The sequence below is a fragment of the Saccostrea echinata genome, unplaced genomic scaffold (genome assembly GCF_033153115.1).
Source record: "Saccostrea echinata isolate AGI-Se365-2 ecotype Australia unplaced genomic scaffold, CSIRO_AGI_Sech_v1 ptg000058l, whole genome shotgun sequence".
Classification (NCBI taxonomy): Eukaryota; Metazoa; Mollusca; class Bivalvia; order Ostreida; family Ostreidae; genus Saccostrea; species Saccostrea echinata.
Genome location: NW_026889807.1, coordinates 533,485 through 560,173, shown reverse-complemented (window position 1 = coordinate 560,173; position 26,689 = coordinate 533,485). Strand labels below are relative to the sequence as shown.

At 32.1% G+C, this 26,689-nt stretch overlaps 1 protein-coding gene across 1 annotated transcript; it reads right to left on the bottom strand.

The window, feature by feature from the left end:
- Positions 1 to 371: 371 nt before the first annotated feature.
- On the bottom strand, positions 372 to 21,422 carry LOC133174508 (receptor-type tyrosine-protein phosphatase epsilon-like). Its single transcript, XM_061309621.1, has 25 exons — positions 21,402 to 21,422; positions 20,276 to 20,279; positions 19,721 to 19,855; positions 18,805 to 18,942; positions 16,701 to 16,841; positions 15,637 to 15,774; positions 14,276 to 14,445; positions 13,917 to 14,026; positions 13,677 to 13,726; positions 13,305 to 13,591; positions 13,039 to 13,126; positions 8,314 to 8,381; positions 7,508 to 7,544; positions 7,176 to 7,273; positions 6,872 to 7,000; positions 6,497 to 6,645; positions 6,255 to 6,390; positions 5,226 to 5,372; positions 4,495 to 4,588; positions 4,161 to 4,234; positions 3,794 to 3,928; positions 1,692 to 1,808; positions 1,413 to 1,558; positions 981 to 1,116; positions 372 to 633 (listed from the first exon to the last, which is right to left on the bottom strand). Exons 1-25 carry the CDS (start codon positions 21,420 to 21,422, stop codon positions 556 to 558), a joined length of 2,826 nt encoding a protein of 941 aa, XP_061165605.1. The 3' UTR covers positions 372 to 555.
- Between the last annotated feature and the right edge of the window lie 5,267 nt (positions 21,423 to 26,689).

The window sequence follows — 26,689 nt, the reverse complement described above, 5'->3', positions numbered from 1 at the left end:
AAATTATACTAAATCAGACCAAAACTATAGGAAGAGTAACATTTTGAATGTATTTCACAGAAATTTCTATTTTTAGTAACCATGGCAACACCGTTCATCGAAATCAAAAACCGATACAGAGAATTATGTATCTAAGTGTAGTATACTTGTGTGCCAAGTTATACTGAAATCAGACCCAAACTGTAGGAGGAGTAGCATTTTAAAAAATTGTTTACAGACAGACAGACAGACGGACGGACACCTTACTATCGCATAAGCTCTTCTGGTCTCTAACCAGTAGAGCTAAAAAAAAAAATACAGTATATTCACAAATGATAATAATAATAATAAATAATGATAATTTAAAAAAAAGTATACTTTAAAGTCACTGTCTTTATTTCCTGTTCCTATAGAGATTTTGTGCATATAAAAATCAAAATTAATATATAAAATCATAGAAAGAATTAATGATCAACTACAACATGAATCCATGGAACTTTTTTTATATGAATTTTCATTTTATCGGTGGGAAAACAGCCTCCGATTCCTTTGCTTCTAGCTCTCCACATTGCCTGATTATTGATTAGAGTAGATGTTTTCAGTGCCTCGCTGAATGTGATCATGCACAGCTTTGATGACAAGTTCATACTCTTCCTGTAAGCAAGCATAAAGAAAAATCAATTGCTGTTTATAAAAATTACACTTTTTTTATGTCGAAAAAATTGTAGATTTGTTGAATGATCAGTAAGAGAATTGAATGTATTGATGAAGCAACTCTTATGCATTTTCAGTTTTTCATTTCTACAGATTTAATCTTACAATGATTTTTTTTTCACATCTTATACACAGATTTAGGCTATGATATGTTGAAGCATATTATATTTAAACGACTCTTAATAATATTCTGTCAATAGGCCATTGCTGATGTACACATATTTTCAATTGAGCCAATTTAATTTTCATAGATTATAAAAGAATTTACATAATTGAATATGACTTACAAGACTGGAGCAAAAAGCTGGTCTACGAACTTGAAATTGTCTAACTGCAGTAAAGACATCAACTCTATTATCCATGTTAATTTGCTGTACCACGTTATGAACTGCACAGAAAGCACCACAAAGGGAAGCTCCGTCGCTGCCAGAAAAAAAAAAAAACAAAAAACAAAACAAATTAGCCTGATCTTTTAAACTACTTTTGTTTACAAATATTCTGCATTATTCCTTAGGTGGAAGTAAGAAATTAACAAGAAAATATATAATTAGATTAATGAGTATTGCTTTCATGAATTAAACATTTAAATTTCGCGGTATATCATACTTTGAATTTTATTTACTAATAAAACAAAAATATTTATCATAAATGTATCTGAAGAGGTAATTAGATATTTGTATACAATCATTTAAACGCAAATAGGAAAACGAATATCAAACCTGCTGACAATGATTATAGGATTTCCTGTCTTCACGCTTAGAGCGACGGAAACCAGACTTCGAAGCTGAGAAGTATCCAGAGGACTTCCGGAAGTTTTGATTCTAAACTTGGGTTCTATAACTGTCACCGAATGAGACTTCTTACCCTACAGGAAAAAAAAAAAAATTATAATTTGTCTTTCCTTTCTATTTCATTTATAAAATACTCATCAAATTAAACAATAATGAGAGAAAGAAAAACTGACGCAAAGATCTCAAAGCAGCATGTTGTTTATTTACATTTTTCTGACGAATGTGAAGGATGGTGCTTCTGACATCAATTTCATTTTTTAATTGAAACTGGATGGTGAAGGGAGGCACTGTTTTAGGGGATTGATCCGGTAGCCACTCCTTACTCTAGAGAGAAGACAAAATTTAAATTATATATGTTACAGTAAATATATGTAATCAGGAATTTCATGTATTTCCTGAATTTTAGGAAGTACGTGAAATTCCTATTCTGCTTAGGAAATACATGTATTTACTGGATTTTTCAATACCTGTTACAAGTATTTACTGACTGTGTTATAATTTCAAATGTGAATTAAAAAAAATATGAACAGATGCATAGTATATTCAATGTTTAAATCAGTTAGCATATCATGTGAATAAATAATATTTGAACGAAATAAACCTTTATAAATAAAAATGCATTATTTTTGAAAATTTAAAAAAAAAAACATAATGATATACTGCTTTCATTTTCTCGAATGAGTTGTTTATATAACATCATAATTTAAATTATTTTTACTCTTTTTATAATTTAAAAAAACTGAACTCGGTAACTGACATTTCTTGTTTTACTAGATATTCATACAATGCTTTTTGCATTTATTGAGAGTAAATTTAAAACCCTGAAACATCTTATTTGCAAGTAAAACAATTCTCATCTTGTCTCTTTAGAAATGTAAAAAAAAATCTTATAAAATACATACAATATATCGAAACTAAAGTCAGTATTTCAATGATAAATCTTTTCTTAAAGGTATTTTCCACCCTCACAATTTCAATAGTTCAATGTAGAAAAACTGCATTTATTTTCACTGAATATAGTATACAAATTAAATAATAATTGCAAAACATTTATATGTTGCCATATTTTTAAAAATTTAAGATTTAAATAAACAGAAGTACCGTATATTTCAGCAATAAAAAATCGTACATAATGATTAATTTTATAATTAAAAATATGAAAAAAATGGTTCAAATATATTATTCTGGTGTTGAAAGGTCCAAAATAATTGCTTATTTGAATTGTGAATATTTGGGAATCCATTTTACATCAAAAGTTCAATAAAGAAAATACCTGAACAAAGATAAAAGAGAGGAGTTATAGCCCTTAGTAATATTTTAAAAAGATTGATAATTGATTAAATGAAGAAAAATATTTATTTTTAAAATACATTGAAATATTTTCATCACACCCAAATAGCAATCTTCTCTATTGGGTAGGAATTTGGTTTAATAAAAGTTTCTGTAAAAACCTGTGACATCACAGGAGGAAGGAAATATCTTTAATGGAATTTTAGAAAGACAATACACTGAGTCTTCTCCAGAATCGGAAATTAATGTATAATGTAAGCATTGTAGAAACTATTATTATTAAGGGCTGCTTAAAAAAAAATGCGTGCTAGTATTTTATATACTTACTGTTTGTTTTAATGCATATTTATAGTTATCCAGCTTAGTTCAGTAAAAACGTGTAAAATTGGCTAGAATTTTCAGTAAATACATGAATTTCCAAACTATTCATTTTTTACATGTATTTCCTAAAACGGCTAATAAATACATTTATTTACTGAATGGTTTAGGAAATACATGAAATTCTTGATTTCACATATATACTGTAACATTTATACCATCGATGGAAATGCCTTTACAATTTATGCATCTGATGACTACTGAGCTTCCATGTTCAAGAACTTAATTATTTTTTTTATTATTTTTTATTTATTTATCTATTTTATTTATTTATTTTCCTTAGGAACGGGAACACGTCTTCAAAAAATTAAAACTGAACTTGAATTCTGCATTTCATGAATGTCAATATATAAAGAAAATAGAAACATTTCTTTTCTTTGATTATAAAAAGCTGTGTTGTAAAACAAATTAGCCTAAATCATTTACAAAACTACATCACTCCTTATTGAATTATTAATGTGAAATATATGTATATAATTCATTAATGACATTCAGGCAATCTTGGTATTAAATGAAAAAAAATTATGTTCATGTAGGAGAGTGGCTTATAATGAGACACAGATAATTGCAATTTTTACAAAAGTCGGCGAAGAAATAACTTCAAGTACATCTGTTTTTCGCTATAATTAGACCTTACGAACCGATTCAATCCCATCCAACGGATCCAAACAGATGACAGTGTCCGACTTTTGGTCACCGAGCAGGCGCAGGAAGTCAACAGCGTCCTCTGCTGGAGGATACTGCGTTACAATAAATGCTCTACTGTTGGTAAATGACTAGAAAGAACAACAAAAGAACTGTGTTACTAATTATAAAGTCGATTTTTTCTTAATTATGAAAACAGAAAGATCTTCATGATGCAAATTTTATTATTAATTGCAGGAAAAAATTCTTTTTCCTCAAGTTTTAATGTATATGTTACAAATTTAATCATAAACATTCTCAACATGTACAAAATAAAAAAAAAAGAAATTGATGTGTTGCATTAATTGTATTGTCAATTCTTACTGGTACATATATGGCATTGATGAAACTTCCTCGATTCTGAACTGGAGTTGAAAGATGTACACTGTATTTATCCACTAATCAAAAAAAAAAAAAAAAAAATTAAACAAAAATTACTTGATCCTCGTTATGATCACAAAATTGACGACGTTCAAGTCTGTTCTCTGAATGAATAATGTACTCCAAGAAAGTCATTTATTGTTACATTTGAAAATGCTTTGGAAACGTATTAATATCAAATTATAAAGTGCATATACATTTTGCAAACAGGGCAGTATAGTCAATATAATTTCTTAACAAATATATTCAGAATTAACATTGTTAAATGTATACTTACAAGGCAATACACCTGTCAAAAGTCCATCCTTACAAATTTCTTTGGCAATCATAAAGTCAGCGTCAGTGTACACAGGTCTTATCTTCATCAAAAGCTTAGAAAGAATTGAAGACATTTATCACTTTGTTAACAATTAACCAAGACTTTGGATTTTCAAATCGATTGACACATCGATATGAATAAAAAATTAATTCAAAAAAGATAATGGTGATGTATAAGATCATCCATTAAGCTAGATATTTGCTGGAAAGAAATGAAAACAGATTGGCTCTCAAATATAGGACATTACACTTTTCCACTCCATCTATAAACGAAATGCTGAATTGGGGGAAAATGACTATATTTGACTATTCTGACTATTGAAAAACATCTATCTATAAGCCTATATCAACCACTATATACCGGTATTACTGTTCATGCTTAATTTTGTATCTAACTTCAATATACGCAGGTATATTCATTGATATTAATTGAACAAAACTATCATTGCTACAATAACATAACACAACAATACAATGGGAGAGGACTATCTAAGTTTTTAGAACTTGTGTCCAATCCCTTTGACACATTGTCAATAAAATTTGTTCAAAACAAACAATACATCATTACAATATCAATATTTTGATAACTATCAGAAAATTAGTTGTTATTTTTGTGCTTCTCTTTTCTTGCTCATTTCTTGTCACTAAGTGTCAGATCAATTAATTCATTTTTTTTTTCAAATTGGATACCTGAAATTCTTTTCGTACAATACTCTGATTGGCTGGTTCATCAGTCGTCATATTCCCGACCTTTTTGGAAAAGTCTTCTATAGTGCTGATGTTAACTGGCGACTTAAATATTTCATTCAAAGCAAGAAAAACCGTCATGTACTGTTCCTGAATTAGGAAAAAAATATTCTGATAAAACTGGATCAATAAAAAAAAGTACACAATCTGTCTTGTCTTCTTCAAATCAATGAGTCATTTATAATGAATTTACAAAGAAGTACCTGTGTCATTATGTTACATTATCGAAATATACAATGCATACTGAAAAAAAAAATGAACAGAGAAACGATATGTCGTCACAGCCGATCTCTGATTTAAAATGAAGAAAAGAAGTGGAAGTGGTAGGGGTCCGAGCCCCAAATGCCCATGAATCACATGACCTGAAAGGTTTCCTTTATCTCTTTTTTGAGGGTGTATTTGTCCATTTGATTATATACATTGTGTTTTCTGTTCATTTTTATTTGAATTCCCTTTGCCTCTGACTTTACGTAAGACTTTGTCAAAGGCTGTGACGTCATCATTTATCGGCACTGACATAAAAACGTAGCGATTGTGAACATGAATTTCAACAAAGTGTTTGGAGAAACATTGCCAGTTTAGTCTCTGTCAGGATGATATATTTAAGATATAAAAGGCCAGAAAGTATTTTTGCAAACCTCTTCTTAAATGAAAGTAAATGAAAATTGAGAGTTTTGCCGATTTTCTAATTTTCTTTCACACTGTGACAAAATATCACATTGATTTATTTTTTTCACACTGTGACAAAATACCATTTTTTAAAACAAATCATTACAGTATTTCACTGTCGAAAATGCAATAAAATACAATAAAATGAAGTTAAGAAATGGATAAATTAAATGAAATAAATATTTAAAGAAAAGGGTAAGAAAAAAAAAGATGCATTCGTATAGAAAGATGTAGAAAAAATCAAGAATCTAGGTACATTGTTTGTTAAAAAAAAATTAAAATTAAAATTAAAAAAAAACTTACGTAGGTTTGGACCATATTCATCCTGTTTTCCCTCATTTTCTTGACATATTCTGCTACGTTGACTTTCTTTCTCTTTCGCCCTTTTCGCTCCAAAGCATCCAAAGCTATATACGTCCCCGTTCTACCTATCCCCGCACTATAAGATAAAACAAAATCACGTGCACATAGACATTTGTTGAGGCCAGTTTCTAGATAGGGTACATATCCACTATTGCCACTAAAATTTATCGGCCAAAATGTACCTGCAGTGTACAATTGTTGGAGGGTTATTCTGACTGGATCCAGTTCTTGTCACGTGATCAAGAAAGACAACAAGACATAGAGGTTCCGGTGTTCCATGGTCTGGCCACGCCGTGTAATGGTACTGAGTCACCGATCGTGATTCCTTCGACTACAGTAATGAATGGAATAATTCTTTTTTTGTTTTTTTTTTTGTTTTTTTTTTTTTTTTGCACATTGGAATTAAAAAAAAGTAAAAAAAAAAATAATAATAAAAGAAATTAGATATACAAAAAAAGTTTGTTTAATTGTAACATTAAGTAAACATTTTTCCCACTGAAAACTAAGTAAAGTCTGATATTTTTATGTAGACTATGGTTTTTTCTGTTAAAGCATACTTCACTGTGCCTTGCTGTCATCTTTCGTACGATGTAGAATGCGTATTCTTTTTCCTCCATCAATTTCACATACACCGAACCGTAGTTGACGTTCTTATTTGCATCCGGCCAATACTGATGGCATTTGACCTGAAAAAAGTCGATATATATAACATCTAATTACTTCTAGATTTGCTTGGGCAGACACTATTGTAAACTCACTCAAATATTGATTGAAACGAAATAGAAAACATATAAGGGAAAACCCAAAGATTTAAGCTTTGAATTTTATATTAGAGACTTGAAGTTCATTACAAACACATACTTTAGCTCCTTCTTTCAAGTTTGTCAGCATGACAATGGAGAACACATTTTCTTGCCAAACCATCTCCCAAAAATCGTCAAGTGTATTCGGCTTTGGGCCTAAACGAGAAATATAAACACCAAAAACAACAGACGCAAAAATTGCCAGAAAATATATACCTGTATCTTGATGAAGTTGGATCAGAATTTAATGGAGATTGGTGTTCTGTAATTGTCCAATAATAATGCAAAACAGAGATGTACTTGTAAATGCACTTCTCATTATACCTGTTTGAGGCTTATTTTGGAAAAGTAAATAAATAAAACATATAACGGGTATTGAAGCATAAGTACCTTGTGCTGCGATATACTCTCTTTCTCTCTCTGCACCCTTTTAAAAAAAAGAAGACAAAACTCGGTATTAAAGAAGAAGGTATGGTTTTACCTTTATTGTGCCCTAAAAATTTAATGTTTTCAAAAAGTTTTAAAACTGGCTTAAATATTAGTTGAGTATATGACTGTAATAAATCAGGAAAGAATATAGCATGATGGAGTACCATTCTAGATATACGACGTCACTAATTTGATGCATTTCTCTATTTAAACAGAAAAAAGCCTTAAAATGACCCATTTCAAGGGTTATTTTCCTTAAGAAAATAGTGTCCACAGCCGTCGCCCACGTTAATATTTAGATATGTTGTGTAAAGTTCTTTGAAAAATCACATATCTCAAAATCTTTATGGGCGATGCCTGTGGACAATATTATCTGAAAGAAAATTCCATTGAAAATTAATGTCTTCTGCAACTTTTTAAGAAAATACGGGAAAATGCACAAGTTTATGACGTCACAATTAGCATTTGGAAGGTCATGTGAGAAAAAAGATTTGTATGATCTTTCTGCATGGAATTCCAATAATTCAAAAAGCTTGAGTTTTAATTTTTTACATCACTTTTATTTTTAAGAAAAACACAGGGCAAGATTTGTATTGAAACCGTACCTTGTTCTTTCAGGCATAGGTCTCTAGAGGTAACGGATATTCAATTTGAATAGAACAAACCGTCTGAAAGTGTTGAACCTTCCTTAAAGAAATTGATTTATTGTACAATTCTATCCACTCTATATCATTTCACTACATTATCATGTAATTACATGTCTTTACCTCAATATAGTTTGCATTGATGTAGTCGGATCCTGACTCCGTTCTTAATATAACTCTAGAATGGTCATCTATAATGAAGGAAAGAGTTACATGCTTATTCTAAAATTCTTCATAATTAAAACAAGAGCTCCAAGGGCCTTAACGGTCACCTGAGTATAATACAACAACTAAGAGGATCCAAAGAATATAAAATAAACTGGTAGCTGAAGATTTGTTGCCCAAAAGCAAGCGAAATAGGATGATCAGGATCAATGAAATAATTAGTCTAATATCTAGTAACAAACTCAAACATTAAGCTCTAATCTGTCCCCAATTTATCAGTTTCACCATGCAGACTATTAGCAAACTATTAGTGTTTCTGTATTATTTTTAACCCCGTTGGCCTCTTTTGGTCTTTGAAGAACATTTTGAAAAGTTATTTTTGTCCATTTTTTCTTCTATTATTTACAAGTCTATCTGATCATTAAAACTATGAAAGTAGTTTTTGTATTATACAATAAAATATTTTGCATAATTCTCTTATTCTATTAACTTTTCAAAAACATTATTTACAGTGATTAATTATCAAAAGTGAATTGCAAAGGGGAATAACTTCTCTCAGTGAAATACAAATTCTGGCCAGGACCAGAACACCTGACCAAATGGTCCAGATGTTTAAAAATCTGTTACATGTAAAAGTATTCTTCCTCATTAAAATTTTTACTTTGTTTGCCTTTGATATGCCAAGAAGCAGAGAAGATTTTCAAAGAAACAATGCATTTTCACTACATGTACCATGACTACAGATTCAACACAGCCCTACCCTAACACCAAAACCCATGACCCAGGGTCATGAATTTCACAAATTTAGAAGAGGTATCCCCATCATAAATTTGGAAGAGGTGCCCTAATCATCATAATTCTGCACTTAGCTAACGATTATCAAAACAATTAACACATTTTCACTTATGTTATCAATAGAACCCCCCCCCCCCCAGTGAGAAACACAAAAGCCCCTCATCCTGGGACCACAAAGTTTTAAAAATTTTATAAGAAGTACTCTTATTCATCATAACTATGCACTTTGTTTATCTGCTCAACACTAAGGATTAGACAGGATTATTTAACAGAATAAATGCTTTAACTCTACATAATTATAAAAGGGCAACGCCCTAACATCAGAACCCCTGACCCAGGGGCCATGAAATTCACAATTTTCGAAGACGCACTTTATAACACTTCAGCAGCAAAATTTTATACGTCACAAAATAGTGAATGATCGTATAGTGGTATAAGTCTTTTATTATAATTCACAAGAATAGTATAGTAAATCCAAATTCGGGGAAGTCAGAGAGTGTTGCTTAATGTTTTAACTCAAAAGAAAAATCGGAATTAATCAATTCTCAAGGATTTGGGGAATTTATATATTTGGTAAAGACAATTAACAAAAGTAAAACTTATGTCCATTGGTAGTCAGAGAATCTCGTGTGTGGGTACAAAATCTCGTCTCCAGGTACGCTTCAATATGGCGGAGGAAAAAAATAGTCCATGGACTGCCCCCATCTGATGTATTCATGGTCAAAGAGGGGATTAATTATGAAATGGTCACTTAGGGGTGACCGTTTATTGTAACGCACTTTGGATATAAACCATCCTCTCTACGTTCCTGGACTCAGAAGGTCTGGAAAAGTCTTGGCCTCTGGCTGGAGATTCTATCTTCTCACTGGCAATAGTTAGGGAATGTTGACCATTCAAGATGACATTAATTAGTTTGTACTTCTGATTTAATTATTCTTTCCTGGTCAGAGGGACAGAAAGGCTGAAGAAAGTTTTATTACCTACTAATAAAAGTGCTTCGTAGTAAACCACAAAAACTAGTACTTGCCCACAATATATAAAAAAGGTAATGATTTGCTCTCTCTCTCTCTCTCTCTCTCTCTCTCTCTCTCTCTCTCTCTCTCTCTGACTGTCCCCTTCAGAAATAACATTTGATGGAAACATGAACATATTAAAGTAGCGGTCAAGTTAACCTGGAATTTACACAAATATCGATACAGTTATATAAAGAATATTCACGTTTAAAGTTTATAATTCTATGTCATATAAGTTCTATTAAAATAAGTTCAGTCTCCGTAACCAATTATAAGGGCTATTTTGTTACAACTCTTGCTCATCATTACTATGTACTTAATTCATCGGCTTAATACCCTGGAGCAGAGGAGAAGATTTTCAAAGAATTAATGCATTTTCACTGTATAATCAATAGAGCCCCACCCTAACACCAGAACCCCTGACCCTGGGGCCATGAATTTCACAATTTTGGAAGAGGCACTCTTGCTCATCATAACTATGTACTTAGTTAGTTTGTTTAATACCAGGAGCAGAGAAGAAGATTTTCAAATAAATATTGCACTTTCACTATATGATCTATATAGCCCCGCCCTTACACAAGAACCCCTGATCCTGGGGCCATGAATTTCATAATTATAGTAGAAGGCTCACTGCTTACTACAACCATGCCAATAGTTAGACTGCTTGATGTCCAGGAGTAAAGAAGATTTTTAAAGATTGCATTAATTTTGGTAGTTTTAGCCCCACTCCTCAGGCCCCAGGGGGACAAGTACCCTGAAATTCATATTTTTTGTTCCCCTTCACCCATAGATGCTATATATCAAAATTGGTTGAAATTGGTTAAGCGGTTTAAGAGAAGAAGCTAAAAATGTTAAAATGTTAAGGCACGACGCACGACGAAGGTCGAAGGACAAAAACGGATAGCAATAGATCACTGAGTGACTCGTGTAACCTAAAAATCAAAACGACATACGAAGGTGTGTGGTAAAATCGCGGACATGTCTAAATTAAACAAAACATGTAATCATAGCTGCTCTCTAAAATTGTTAAAGATCATCGGTGAACTTTTCATCAAAACATGTAGAGCAAGGGAGTTTCAATAGATATATTCTCAAATATTCAAAATATGACATTTTTTTATTGTGTGTTCCATTGCTTTACGGTACACGTATTACTCCACTGTCTAATGCAACGTTACTGTTCATCTCGTATAGAAACTTTGGGTCAGCACCACTCAAACTCGGGAATTTCATCATGCAAGCACTTGAGCTCCTCTTAGTTCCTCCATGAACGGGCAAGAGACCTATCTTGCACATACATTACGTACTCTTCCCACGTCAAACTAAGAAGGAAATCTTTGACGGTTTAAAATGATAGCACATTTCATTATTTTGAGTAGCATTTTTACCGCATCGTTTGCTCTTCCAAGGGACTAGATGAAAGTGTTTTTTTTTTTTATCCAATTCGACTTGAATAAGGTATATCTACTTATATCTAGTAAAAAGAATCTTTTAACATTGAATGTCTGTAGAGGTGTAATTTTTAAATCTGCATTAAACTGACCTGCTCTTTAGTGCGCCAAAGCATCATTAAATTTAGCCTTTTCCGTGTGTTAAGTTTACTATTTTTCTCATTTAAAGGAGCAGACTGGTGTATTATTGTGTGAAAACTACTATACAGAAACTCTTTAATTTTAAACCATATGTACCTTACATTGACATCAGTATACATGTACGTGCCAAGTTTAGTGAAAATCTACCGTATTGTTATTTTTTAGAGACCATCTCAGAATTCAGGTACATTTACTATAGGATTATACAGGAAAATACAATTTTTTCGCACATCTGAGCAAATTATATAAATGCTACTATAGACTTTTTGCTCAAATTATATTATTTGATGAGTAATACTATATTGCACATTATACATGTATGCAAGAAACACGAAATTCTACTGTCTAGTTTCCTGAGGGGGCATCTCAAAATGTCAAAATTCATATTTTCTTGTTTTTATGGCATACTACAAAACATGAAAGATACCACATATTTTTATGAAAGATAATGAAAATGATTGTGAGATTCTCGATTTCCTATGTTGAAAATTGCAAGAGCATCTATCATATACTTTTTTATTTTATGACATATTTAATGACCCCTCTTAAAGAACGTTGGTTATTCATAACGTCAAAAACACGTTATTACGACGTCTATCTACCTATCATTTGCAAAATCGTTTAAAAATTCAGTTATTTAAAAACGTAATAAGATTTTTTAATCTGATATTTTCTAAATTTGTAATTTTTTATCAATTATGTAAAAATTACTTCTTTAAAAGAGTAGGAACGCTTTATTTTATTATGCTGCGCGAAGTATTGCGCAATGAAAACTCCAGTCAGTCCCCTTAAAATGCTCGGAGAACTGCCAAATATCAAGCAAATCATTTAATTAAAATGATTTAAAAATCGACGATAAAATTGACAATGAATTAAATTATAACAATTTTAGTACGACTTATTTTATATTTTAATTATGAAAAAATACTTGATTGCACGTTTTCTGTCAAAATCCTGATTGATTTTTATTATGTAAAATTTGGCATTGCTTGCTTAAAGGTATGTCAGTAATTTTGGCGTAATTTATTTTAGTGGTCATATGGTCTTATCACTTTGCAAAAGAACACTAAGAAGAATTTTGATTTTCTTAGCGATCAAAATTTTAGTGGGCTATTACCAAAACGCTAAAATAAGCCAAAATTAGCACCTCGCTAAAATAACCTGCTATACGGTAATTGAATTTCTATTAGTCATATATGACATTATGAATGTTTGGTCTGCAATATGAGCAAAATGCAAGAAGTCCTAGTTTTAAATGCGCCAACGTATTACTAAAAACTTACAGGGAAATGTAGTTTTATATCTATTTTTAATCACATTTTCCTCTCTCTTTCCAGCGTCACACTTGTATAGTTCCCCGTATGGTAATGTCTGCGGTGAAAAGAAATAATATCTTCTATAATCTTTATCCACATGCATAATGCACTTTTTTTCTTTCTTATAGATGCCGTATCAAAAATGTTAACTTTACGACAAAATTTTAAAATATATAATTTACCCATACCAACTTTATAATCACAATTTGATAAATTTTCAGTTTCTTTCTCACCGCATATTCTCTTTGAAACCTGTCATCTTTATCCTTTCTTTTCTCAGCTATAACTGATTCCAGCTGATTTAGAGGTATGTCTCGAATTGTTGTTTCATTTGCGTAAAGGTCCCCATAGGGATTCTCCGAGTGTATCAACTCATCTTCATCAACATCAGCATCTTCACCTTTCTTCTTGCGTCTAGAATGTTTGCGATTTCCACTATCTTTGTGTTTACTTCTTTGGTGTTTGGTTGAGGTCAGAGGTTTTGAATCACTGGAATCTGTCCCCTCAGCTCCAGTCTCGGCTGAAATCAGACAAAAACCTGCTAGTTCATTCGAGGATGTGATTAATGTACAAAAAAGACTACGAAAAGGAATTTAGATACTTACGATGTTTAAGTCTTTCAATTTGTTCTCTTCTTTCTTCCTGTAGACTGCGCCTGAAGCATGAAAAGTTCTTGGTCAAAGCAGAACTACCTCTTTAGTTTTAGAAATTAAAAGAAAAACATGTCCCTGTATTCTAGGGATTAGCAAAATATAATTGTTGTTTATTTCAAAGAATGTATAAAGCAGATCTATTTTCATATATATGTAAAATCATGTTAAAAATACAGCCAATGAATGAATTACATTCTTAAAACCATAACTAGAACTGCAATAAGAATGCTGGCAATGACAAGACCAGATATCCCTCCGATGACTGAACCAAAACTGCTAATAACATAGTTCTGTGAGGGATTCTGTAAATAGATTGATATAACGACAGAACGTTTTATCAGAAGAATAATCACAAATGTTTTGTTTTTTTTTCTTTATTTAGCTAAGATATTTTTTTTCTTCATAAATGGATATGCAAATTACTTATATCTAGTTATAGAATATATTTCATTTGTGCTTAAACAGTGTAAAAAATAAAATTTATTTCATATTTTTTTTTGTTAAATCTATTGAAAAAAAAGTACTCTATTGAAACAAATTTTGAATTCTACAATAACACTGTAGTGTCTTGGAAAATGATTTGTGAAAACACTAGGACATTGTAGGAAAAATATCACCTCTATAATAGGACAATATCCAGTGACAGGGTCACACGTATTATTAATACAGCTGGTGCTACAGTTGTTCAAGCAGTCAAACCCGTATGTGTCCGAGCTACATCCTGAAAATCAGCATAAAAATCCAAAAAAAATTGACATAATAACACGACGGAGCATGACATGGGCAGTGCCGTCGCAGTCCGTGATTGCTACATTATTAGTTCCCTACCGATGAAACCGAAGGGGACTATAGGTTTCCTCTGAATCTCTCCGTCCGTCTGTCTGTCTGTCTGTCTGTCCCACTTGGTTTTCCGCACTTTTTTTTTCTAAATGCTTGCAGATATTGAGCTGGTTTTTTTGGCATGTGAGTGTATCTTGATGAGTTACAGATCAAGTTTGAATTTTGTTCCTCTTCAATGATTTTTGACGGAATTACGACCTTTTCAATTTTTCGGGGTTTTCTGCATTTTTTTTCTAAATGCTTGCAGATATTGAGCTGATTTTTGGTAGGTGACTTTGCCTTGATGAGTTATAGATCAAGTTTGCATTTCGTTCCACTTCATTGATTTTTGACGGAATTATGGCATTTTCAATTTTTAACGGAAACCAGATTACACTTCCCGGTAGGGGACTAGTATTGCTTATGCAATATACTCTCATAATGCTTGTTTATCTTCATATCCGAAAGTTAATCTTCACACTTTACATGATATAAAGACAAGACTAGTGTACTTTTTAATGCTTCCACCACACTGCTTTATTTTCTATTTTTACAACCAATTTGCATATTGCTGATATCTAATGTCATTGCCCATAATTTAACATTTTTTCTTCTAGTATTTTATACAAATGTATTTTAGAACCAAACATACAAGTACCAAACGATTGTTATAAAAAATATGGAACAAATGAATCAGTTTACATTTTGATTCTACATTCTTTCTAGACTTTGTAGTTTTGTTTTGTTTTGTTTTGTTTTTTTTTTTTTTTTTTTTGTTTTTTTTTGTTTTTTTTTTTTTTTTTTGGGGGGGGGGGGGAATGTTGTTGATATTAAAAAGTATAATTGAAAGTAACTCTTTTCCGTGCGTTTTGCAGTTTGACTTCCAAGTTTGAGCAATACTAATTGCAATATCTTTAGCCCTATTTTGGTCAAAAAATAAAAAAAATTCATGTACATTCAGAAAACAAACTGGCAAAAATAACAATCGCAGAATTTGTTATTATTCCAACGAAATTACAATATATATATATATATATATATATATATATATATATATATATATATATATATATATATATATATATATATATACCTTCAGTGCAGTGTACTTTTTTGTATCCTTTTGCACATCCATTCAAACAACTGCCATTGATGTGATGACATCTCGACGGATTTCGACATTTCCCACAACGCTGACTACAGTTCATTCCGTACCTATAGTCTGAACAAACTAGTTGAAAAGAAAACAAAGTGTATGAACTGCATGATTACTTTATGGTTTTAGTGTGCTTGTGTTTTTGTTTGTTTCATTATGTTTTCCCCCTTATTTTATTGTTCTTTATCAAAAATATAAAATAAATATTTAAAAAAAATATCTTTTTTAAAAATGTACCATAAATATTTATTTAACTCTACGTCATTTACTGATAACAATCAACTACATAACAATAACGCAAACATTGAAAAGTATGGCTTTTTGTTTGGTTGTCTATGTTTCCATTTTTTTATTTTTAAAAATAAATAATAAGATTTTTTTTCTTTCCTTGCCTTTATTTGATTCTGTATTCCTTTTCAAAGATATCATTTATTTTCCAGTGCATATCCAGAGGTACACTGATTACATACTGTACTTTTGTAAGAGTTAGCGATATGCTCGTTAAAACTTCAACAAGGAAGTGTTATGTTATACAAATGTAAACAGATAACACTCTAACATGAATAGTGAACTTTAATCCATCAAAAAAGAGTTTAAAGAGTTATGAATCCTATCGTTTAGCATGTTAACATTAGATGACTGACACCTCTTCAGTCTTTATTTGATTTTGTATTTTTCCCATAATTCTCTATATATTTGACCGTTTTCCTTGTCAATGAAATACCTTACTTTAAATATTTTTGTTCTTGCTTGATTTGGCTTTGTCTTTCATGAATATTTTATATATTTTAAGCACTTACATGTATCTATTTGTTTTTCATAATACATGTAACCATACAAATATTACAAAATATATCAGATGTGATTTAAAATTCAATGCCAGAAAGAAAGGCAAATGATTTGACCATCATCAAATCTAATTGAAATATTTGGGGAAAAAAAAAAACAAAAACGAAAGACACCACAATTATCACTGTAAATAGTCTAAAAATGCAGTTAACCATTATTGCATTGAGGTCCCTCCCAGCCGGGCTGGCATCCGCCCTCACATTCTCCTGTTGTCCTCTTACAGGTTCCTGGTAAACCGCAATTTACGTTACAACTCTCATTACAGTTTTTCCCGAAAGTTCCATTCCAGCATGCTGTAATGAGATTTAAAATACATTTTAATCCATACATCTTTGTCTTTTCCAGGCTACGAAGGGCGATCAAAAAGTTCGCGAACTATCTCTATATTCACAAAACCACAATGCAGACAAGAATGAAATTTGGCATACATATAGTCATTCACATGTTCTATAGAAAGCATACCATATGTAATTTTTTTCTCCATGTTTGTGACGTCACAATGTAAAAATGACGTTAATATATAGAAGACTTGTGACAAAAAATGGTTGACTCAGTCGTACTCGAGGAACGAAACGGCTGTAAAGTTTAACGTATATCTGGGAAATTTCTTTGCAGTAGCATATAATAATTTGTACAAGGTTTTTGAAGACAAAAAAGCTTGCCAGAACTTCAATCATTAATTGGATTTGTTGTTTGAGTGAAGGAAGGGAGATGGTTGAAAATGATAATTGTTCTGTTGCCCAGTGGAAGCAAGCTGGGGAAGAGATGTGTCCTTAGTTGAGCAATTTGTTATGAAAGATCGCCAAGTTACGGTTAGAAAAACAGTTGAATATCTTAACAATGATATAATTATAAAATCCCTAAAATGTCGTTTACTTTAGACTTGAAACATATCAGATATGATAAAATGAAGGCGTCCATACTTTATCCACACTACACTGGATAAACGACGCTCTTAAGACAGATGACTCGGGTCGTGATGGTCACCATTCTCATTCTGGGAAAGATAACCTTATCCACCCATTCTATTGCCGAGATTTTGGCCATTTCTGACAAAAGGACTGTTCTTGTTATATTAAAAAAGGCATGGTAAGAGATATAAGACTCGGAAAAAATCTTTTAGCTTCTGTGAACAGAAAGCTATAAAGCATATCACGTGACAGCCTGGATCACGTGATTTGCGCATGGGCAGAAAGGTTTCAGATGTGCATTAAAATTAGAGATAATTTCTTTATAAAATAATGAACATTAAAACCTAATTTTATTTCTTTTATGGAAGTAATTCAATTAGTTCGCGAACTTTTTGATCACCTCTCGTATGTGACATGGAGATGTAAATTGGTTTGTGATCCTGTCACTTGTACTAATTAGTATGCTTTTGTTTTATACTAAATTTTACTACGGAATGTTCTGACTACCTAATACGTACCTAGGGCACATGGCGGGTGAAACCGGTCAACAGAGGGTGCTTACTCCTCCTAGGCCCTGATCTCACCCCTTGAATGTTGGGATTCATGTTTAATGCCCTGTTCACAGATTTGTAATGCTTGTAAATTTTCTTTCAATCGATCCCTGTTCGTTATCTTCACCTTTTTCGTGTATCACAATTACTGCATTTGTCAGAACATTATTTTTCCATTCAAACAAACTGAACAGACTAAGAAAAACAATGCAATGTTATATTTCCTATAACCCAAAATTCCTTTTACATTTAACCGTCATTAGAATTTGTTTACTGAAAATGTTTATTATGAAAAAAGAAATATTCACTAAAATGAAATATATCAAAAGTAAAGAAAGAATGACACAAATCTCATTTATTGAAAAGAAATACTTCAGTTTTAAAATAAACAAGTTGAATAATTTGGCTATTTATCATAAGAATGATATGCAATCGTTTGTGTTTTCTTGAGAGTGTGACTATTTCCACTTAAATTTTATGTTTACGTATTCACCTAATTAAATCATATGATTCCTATTCTTTAATCGGGATAACACGTAAATGTGGACATTGCTAACTTTAATTTCTTATGCAACTTTTATATTTTAAAGATCTAAATTTCATGAAAACAAACGATTCTGCATAGTTTGAACATTTTTATGTCAATGTTAATTGCATGATTTCTTTTACGCAGCCGCTCAGAATCATAAAGAGCATCAATAGAGTATCGGAAACTTGTTCCTTTATATTTGATATTTTCCCTCTATAACTAGTCCATAAAAGTTTTTTTTTTAACAGAATTTGTTTGTACTTACGTGTTTTGCATCTATCTCCATAAACCCCGATGTCACATCCGTTTGTACACGTTCCGTTGACACTGTTACAAGTCTCTCCGTCACTACAGTTACCACATTCCTCCTTACAGGACTCCCCATAGAAATTTTTGCTACAGGCTGAAGTCAATATATATATATATATATATATATATATATATATATATATATATATATATATATATATATATATATATATATATATATATATGTATGTATGTATGTATGTATGTATGTATGTATTCTAGTTAATAAATTCCCTTTAAATTCTGTCAATAGCTGGTGAATCAAACAAACAACTCGTAATTTTTTTTTTTTCAAAGTCCTAAGATCACCTTTCCTCTGCGTTTAGAGCATCATTAACATTTGAACAAATTTGAATACGAAGCAGCCACACTTTTGCCCGCGTGGCGCAGTGGTAAGAGAGACTGCTATTGAGTCGCGGAGTAAGGAAATGGTCCTTACGTCGCAGGTTGGAATCCCATTGTGGGAAGTTGACACTGGTCCTTCGGATAAGACCCTATAAACCGAGGTCCCTTGTTGCAGTAGGTGCTGGCAAGAAAAAGATCCTTCACTGCCCATTGACCCTGAGTGTCGAGTTTATGTCAAAAATTTGTAGTCCTCCACCGGCAAGTGATGATGTCTCCATATGAGTGAAAAATTCTCGGTAAGGACGTTACAACAAACAAACTAACAAACGAAGCAGCCATAAGAGCTCCGGTAGTAATATTCCTCATATATAATATTTTTTTGCCCATTTACACGCCCCTGTCTCTATGTCACAATATCGACATTTTTATCACGACAAGGGAGGAAGCATGTCGGTCCATAATAACCCTAAATATGAAATTACGTTTGAATTAATAGTTTCAGATGTGACTTGATTATATTAACTTACGTAATTCACACTGATGCCCTTGGTATCCAGGTTTACACCCCAGACAAGCACCTGTCTCTATGTTACAATAACGACAGTTGGTATCAGGACAGGGACGGGAACAATCTGATCCATAATAGCCTGTTTCTCTGCAACCTAAAATGTACAAAATCACAGATCCCAAAACGGAAATTTGCATCTTTAGTCTATTTTAAAATGACGTATCAGACGAAAATACAACTGTTTTCTTGAGAAGATGCAATCAATAAATATACAATTAGTGATGCTAAAAAGTGTTACTTATGGATGATAATTAAACAAAGAAAAATAAGGCCTATGTAATTATGAGTAGATCAGGAGATATATTATTTCTCATTCCATATCAATTATTACACCACCTTTAGTCTAGTAATACGACAACGCAAAATTTGGCTTTTTTTTTGTTAGAAAGTCCCTTCACTAAGAATGATAGTAATAGTTTAGCTGGCAATTTAATCCCCAAAAGATTTTTTTTTTCATACATACACTTTGAATGCAATATAAGAGACAAGATAAAAAAAAAAATCTTTCACTCACTGTTCTACAATATAAAAAAAGAACAAACATAGGTACAGTACATTATGCTTTATACATGTGTTTAGATATTAAACGCATGTATCACGCTGTTCCGCTACGACGTTATAATGACCTTGTCTTTAAATATAAATAATATATATATTGAGACCATCTGTCACATAATTCTACCCTTGTATCTCAAAACTTGAAATATATTAAAAAGAGATAAAAACAAAAGATGCCCATGAGTAATGGTTTAGAAACACCGGATAAAACAGAAGCTAACAAATTCTTTCCATTAGTTTTCATCAGAGAATATCTCATCATCATGTCAAAATCAGATCCCATCTTATCAAAAATCGGACGGAAGCCCTTCTCCTTGCTCTCAACGTAATATCGTCTAAACATCTACTAATAATTATTCAGGTCTTCCGTTCCTCTCATAACACACGTATAGCCCCTTCCTGAAATATTAAAATAAAATTCCTTCTCAGTCGGTTGGTTTACAAAGTAGGTACAAGTGAGGGCGGAGCTTTACTGAAGCCGGTGTTGAATTCCGAAAGAAAGGCACAACCTGTTTCATATACATGTACATTCCTAGGGACCTCGTTTTCTGCACTGATCTCACGGTTATTCAAAGACCTAAAAAGAAATTTTCTCTCTTTCTTTCTCTCTTTCTTTCTCTCTTTCTCTCTTTGAATTGCAGGCCCGTCGATCATTAAAAAAATGACTATGACTAAATATTATTAATTTTCATTCAGTTTCTCATCTCTCAAACCAAGGGCTCAAGTAAGCTTTTCTGTTCATAATTCTTCATTTTCTGTCATCTTTCTTTGTTTTCTTGGTGTAAGCGTTATCGTTGTAAACCTACTTGTAAATTTTTGCATTTTTATCTTATCAAGAATCATGGGGCGATATCAACAAAAATTGGCACAGAATATTCTTTAGTAAAAGAAAGAATCATCATAACACTGCTTTCTCGTCCCTTTTTAGATGCAGAATTCTACCTTTTTAAATCAGAACATTGTTATATTATAGCAAAAGTTGTCAAGCATACTCATAAAAGATTCTTTAGGAGAGACTTTCGATATATAAATTATATCGAATAAATAAAATCGTATACTTTACAGTAAAATCTCGGCCTCACCACTTCAGCTATGTAGGTCATTGTACGATTATTTGGATGAGAAGGCGGAGCGTCCATCAAGCGTGCGATTAGTATGAATACATTAGCGTGTGTTCGAGGTATACTAAGTTTTATGATTAACTGACACCTAAAAACCCTCTTTTTTAGTGCGAGAGACCGACCATACATAAGCATACATTTTTAATATGACAGCCGTAGCATTATTTTTTTCTCTGCTTAATTTACGAGTTATTTTTAAATTGAAATGATTTACTAGAAATTCGTTATTTATACATTAAATACACAATGGAATTTTTATACAGAAACGCGGCAGGATACACTATTTTTTATACTTTAAAGAAACCTTATTTTTTAAAGAGATAATCAACTTAAGCTTATTTCATTTCACTCTCTACCATCGGTTCATACATTCACCTCTGTCGTTGGCTCGCGTATACCACAGTGATAAGCACGAGAAATAGTGCATTTCTTTTAATTCATTATAATTAAATGTTTGAGCTAATGATAGTCCTTAAGGATGGATATTTACCAAATAGTTCTAAAACTATTAGTTTAATTTGAAATAATCCTTAAAATGTTATGTTTTTAACGTTATGTCAAAAATCTTGACGCGAGCCCATTGCAGAGGTGTGTGAGAGAGGAACGAACGACAACTCTGCATAAGAGATTGATTTCATTTATGTGTATAATTTGAATTTATTTCATAGCATATATATGTATAATTTTACAAAATCCGAGTGCTACAACAAGTACACGTAGGCGGTTGAATTATGATATGAAACTTCACACTGTGTATAAAAAATAAATTCGTAAGAAAGTGAAAATCAAAACGCCAATTAAACGTCTGTTTAACGTCAATATCATCGCTGATGGATGAAGAAACATCAGTGTCAGTGTACTGTGTCCAGATTGCATTTTTTCAAATTATCCTGTTTATTCAGACAAGTTAATATGATCTTCCTCATTTAGGAATTCATTAATGCGACATCGTGACGCACAAACGGGAAAATTGACCATAGAATTTTTGCATGACCAGTGCACAATTTGTTCAATTCCTGAATGGTCTCAAGTACCAATAAAAAAATGAATGTCGGTAGACCAAGAATTTTTATGCAATCTTCAAAAAAGATTATTAGAACAATTGAATGTTGTTTACAAGTTTACGCTGACATTAAAAGAGGCGTGACCTTGACATGTACGGTAACAACGACACAGTACACCCAACCTTTGTTTTTCTGGCACTTATATTGTGCAGTCTTTTCTTGCTTTACAGTACAGTTTAAATGTCATATCTTCTCTATACTCATAATTTTCATAAATCTATCGCTTTATGATACAGATAATTTAAAGGAGACACACGATTTTGACTCATTGTGTAACTTAAATTGTCGAAATCTGCTCGTGTACATTTTGATTTTAACAAACTCTCGCCCTGTAGTAAGATAAATGATCAACACGTCAAGATATTTTTATTGCCCTTTTTCATTCGATTGATTTTTGTTACTAATTATCTCAATCTTTAATTATACTTAAAAGGGTCATACAAGTGCATTTTCCTGCTTTTAAACATCTCTGCGAACATAAACTTTTTTTTTACATAATTTAATTTAAAAAAAAAAAAAAAACTCTCAGTAAGGTTTTGTGCCGATGTAAAAATTTAAAGCATTTGCAGTGTCGTCAGAAGAAACCTGCAGCTTTCCTCCATTCAAATTAGGGGTGCATTTTGTGCAATTTTAAAGTATTCATTCAGTAAAGATATAGTGACTCAATAGCAGGCTCTCTAACCATACAGGTCTTTTTAGCCCTCCGTACTTCAATTTCTTTCCCTTAAGGTTTTCTTCAATTGAAAGTATGCATTTGTGCACTTGTAACCAACAGTTTATTTTTCTAAAGATATGGTTAACTGGTGTTTTTCAAATAACGGTTGATAATATTAATGACAGTTTTAACGGAAAAAAAATCTTTTATATCTTCCGAGAATCAATGAACGTAGTGCTGATGTTTGGGAACAAAGGCAAATGTATAATAGATACCCACAGTAATTTAAATTCAAAAACTCTGTATTAAATAGACACAGCGGTAAGTGAAAGCTATCTTCCACAGGCATCCAATATAAATTGATAGATACCGAAAAAAAAAAACAAACAAACAAACAAACAAACAAAATCGACTGAAGTAGCGCTTAAAAACAAGTATATTAAAAATCTTAACACATCTTAATCATAAAAAAGTTTTCTCCCAGAATTCTAATTACCCATTTGAAAATAATTTGACCATCGATAGCTCCCAGACACTAGACGTAAAGTGATTAGATTTGAGTCATGTGTTCAGTGCTTTGTTATTCATGAGGACAAAGACGGGTTGAAAATGGTAAATAAGGTGCCTTTACTATAGAGAAAAGTACCCGTGATTTTGCACCTTTTTGGAAAATAATAAATGAGCGCACGACTGTTTCAATTTCTTTCATGAATGTAAAGGACTAGTATAATTTTTTACATTGACCGTATTTACGACAACTTGAAACACCCATGCGCTCATATATATATATATATAAAGGTTTGCAAAATGGGGGTGTGGCCTAAAGTCTATTAGAAATCGATGTAAACAACGTACCCCTGCTATATTAATCAGATAAATACCTAATATCAATGCAATGGAGTAAAAATTGAAATTGAAAATAATAAACTACAATGATGGAAAGATTGAGGCAAAAAAAAATGTAGAAAATCTGTAATTTATTTTCTTGTAAATTATCCGGGGGGGGGGGGGGGGCATATTTTGACGTTTAAACGATTCATTCTTTTGTTCAAATGAAGGGCCACATCCTCTTCCAACAGAAGATAATTCAGAAATATATGTAGTAAAAATTAGATGGGGTAATTTGAAAATAGTTCTATCAAGAACCCTGGACTAGAATGAGAAAAATTCCGACATAATATACATTCTATTTTTTTTTCAAATCTTGAATTGGTTGGGGGGGGGGGGGGGGTCTTTCGGAATCACACTGTCAGTCTGTCTAGCTGTCTGTATGTCCCTGAAATTTGCCTAGGATATAATATTGTAATGAAGAAACTGGAAGCTCATACTTGGTAAAAAGGTTGCTAATGATCCGGGGTTGTGTAATGGTCTTGACCCAACGTCATTCCGGCAAGTTCAAGGTCAATGGAAAATGCATCAAAGTTTTGTCCAAGCCATGTATTTGTTATAGAGAATCAATGGAAGCTCATACTTGACACAGGGATACAGGGATTGCTTATCTCAAAAAGGCTTGCCAAGACATTCACCCAAGGTTATTCCTGTCAGTTAAAGACCACTGAGAGAAAAGTGTAAAATTACTGTCTGTGCTATAATTTTGGATGCTCAGATTGATTATGATTCACCGGTTTGAGATGACATAGAATTAAACTTGCAGAAGTTGCAGAATTCCTGCCTGGGATATAAATTTGTAAGAGGGAACGCAGGAAGCTCTTTCTTAAAAAGATTGCTTGAGATCTAGGGTTTGTCCTGACATTCACCCAAGGTCTTTTCGGTAAATTCAAGGTCACTGATAGAAAAAATACAAAATCATTGTCCAGGTGTAACTTTGTAGTCGAGAATCATTGGAAGCTCATACTTTGTATAGAGGTTGTTTATAACCTGAGTGTGTCTCATGACTTTGAAAAAGGTCATTTAGGCAAGTCCAAGTCACTGATATAAAAAAAATATAAAATTCATAAAAACGTCTATAATTTTGTAATAGAAAAACATTGCATTTATCTGCATTTCACTGAAAAATTATTATTTTATCATGCAGAGTGTTTAATGGCCTTGACCTAAGTTCAAGGTCACTTAGAACGTGATGTTTTGGACGAATAATCTGATAGAATCTTTCTAAGTCAGTAACATACAGATGAGGTTTGCTCTTAACCAGCTACAGAGTGTGACATGTCTTGACACAAGGTCATTTGGACAAGTTCAAGGTCACTGATAGGGGAACTTTACATTCCTTTACTGTCTTTATACTGTTGAAACATTGCAAGTTGATACCTTTTACAAGATTGTCTATAACCTTAGAATGTTGCATGACCTTGACTCAAGGTCACTTCTTCTTGTTCGGAGCTCCTACGGATGACCTACTCGTTGCTTTGCAACGAGCTTTGCTTTAGTTTCTTATATATTTTATGTATGTCAAGAATAAGAAGTTAGAGGGATTGCAACGGTAATTAATATTGCGTTATAAGCAATAGCTTTTCAAGAAGCTTGCCTGACTAAAGCAATCAATATTTATATAACGTTTTACGTGGCATCTTTTTGGCATGCGGGCTTGTCTAACATTTCAAGATTACAAAATTACAAATCACGAATATTTTTTTTTTTTTTAACATAAATGATATCAGACTCCTTGACCGTCGTAGGGCGAGACATGTTTTGTTGCGAAACGGTCCAGTCTATTCATGGATGTGTACCTAATTGGAATAGACCAGTTTTTGAGTAAACAGGAAAATAAAATATGTAAATGTGAAAACTTAGCAAGTTCACAGCTTTAGTGTTATTTGCCAGTAAAAGAAATGTTATATGTACAATGTGATAAATATACATATTAAAGCTTGAAAATCAGGCTATAAGAATATATATACTTTTTTAATTCATTGAAGCTATCACACCTATTCGAAAGAATATACATTCAAAAAAAAAGTAAATGATGGTGCAAAATTATGTGTCGTGTCCCGCTTTTCGTGGTAAACAAATGGACTGATGGAGAAGTATGGATTACACATACATTCTGTGTTTGGAATTGCAATAAAAAAAATGAATGCATAAAGAACAAGTTTGGCTTTCGAGAAAGCCTTAAATGTCATCTCTTTTACTTCATTAATGTCATAGAATAAACAGTGAAATGTTGCATCATTTTCTCAGCTATTACAGGCAGTAGTATTGCGTTTGAAATATGGGGGGTGGAGGACAGAAAAAAAAAAATCGATGACTTATCTGAACAATTTTTGACAAGGGGAAAAAGGGGCTATCCAAACTCAGCATTTTCATTTCTTGGAAGGAGGGATTACAACTTTTCCGACAAACATATTTTATATTACAATACATTCCCATGGGATGATTTGACGTACCATACTGCAACGAAAGGTGGAAGAGGGGGCAAGGGTGCGCCTTTTCAATTGTTTGGGGGAAAAAGTCGAAAGGGGCGGTCCTCCTGATGCTACGTGCCTGTATTATTTTACCTGTTGTAAATATGCTTTATTCATTTTAAATATATTTTGAATAAATGTTTGTAAAAAAATTCTAACCACTGAGGA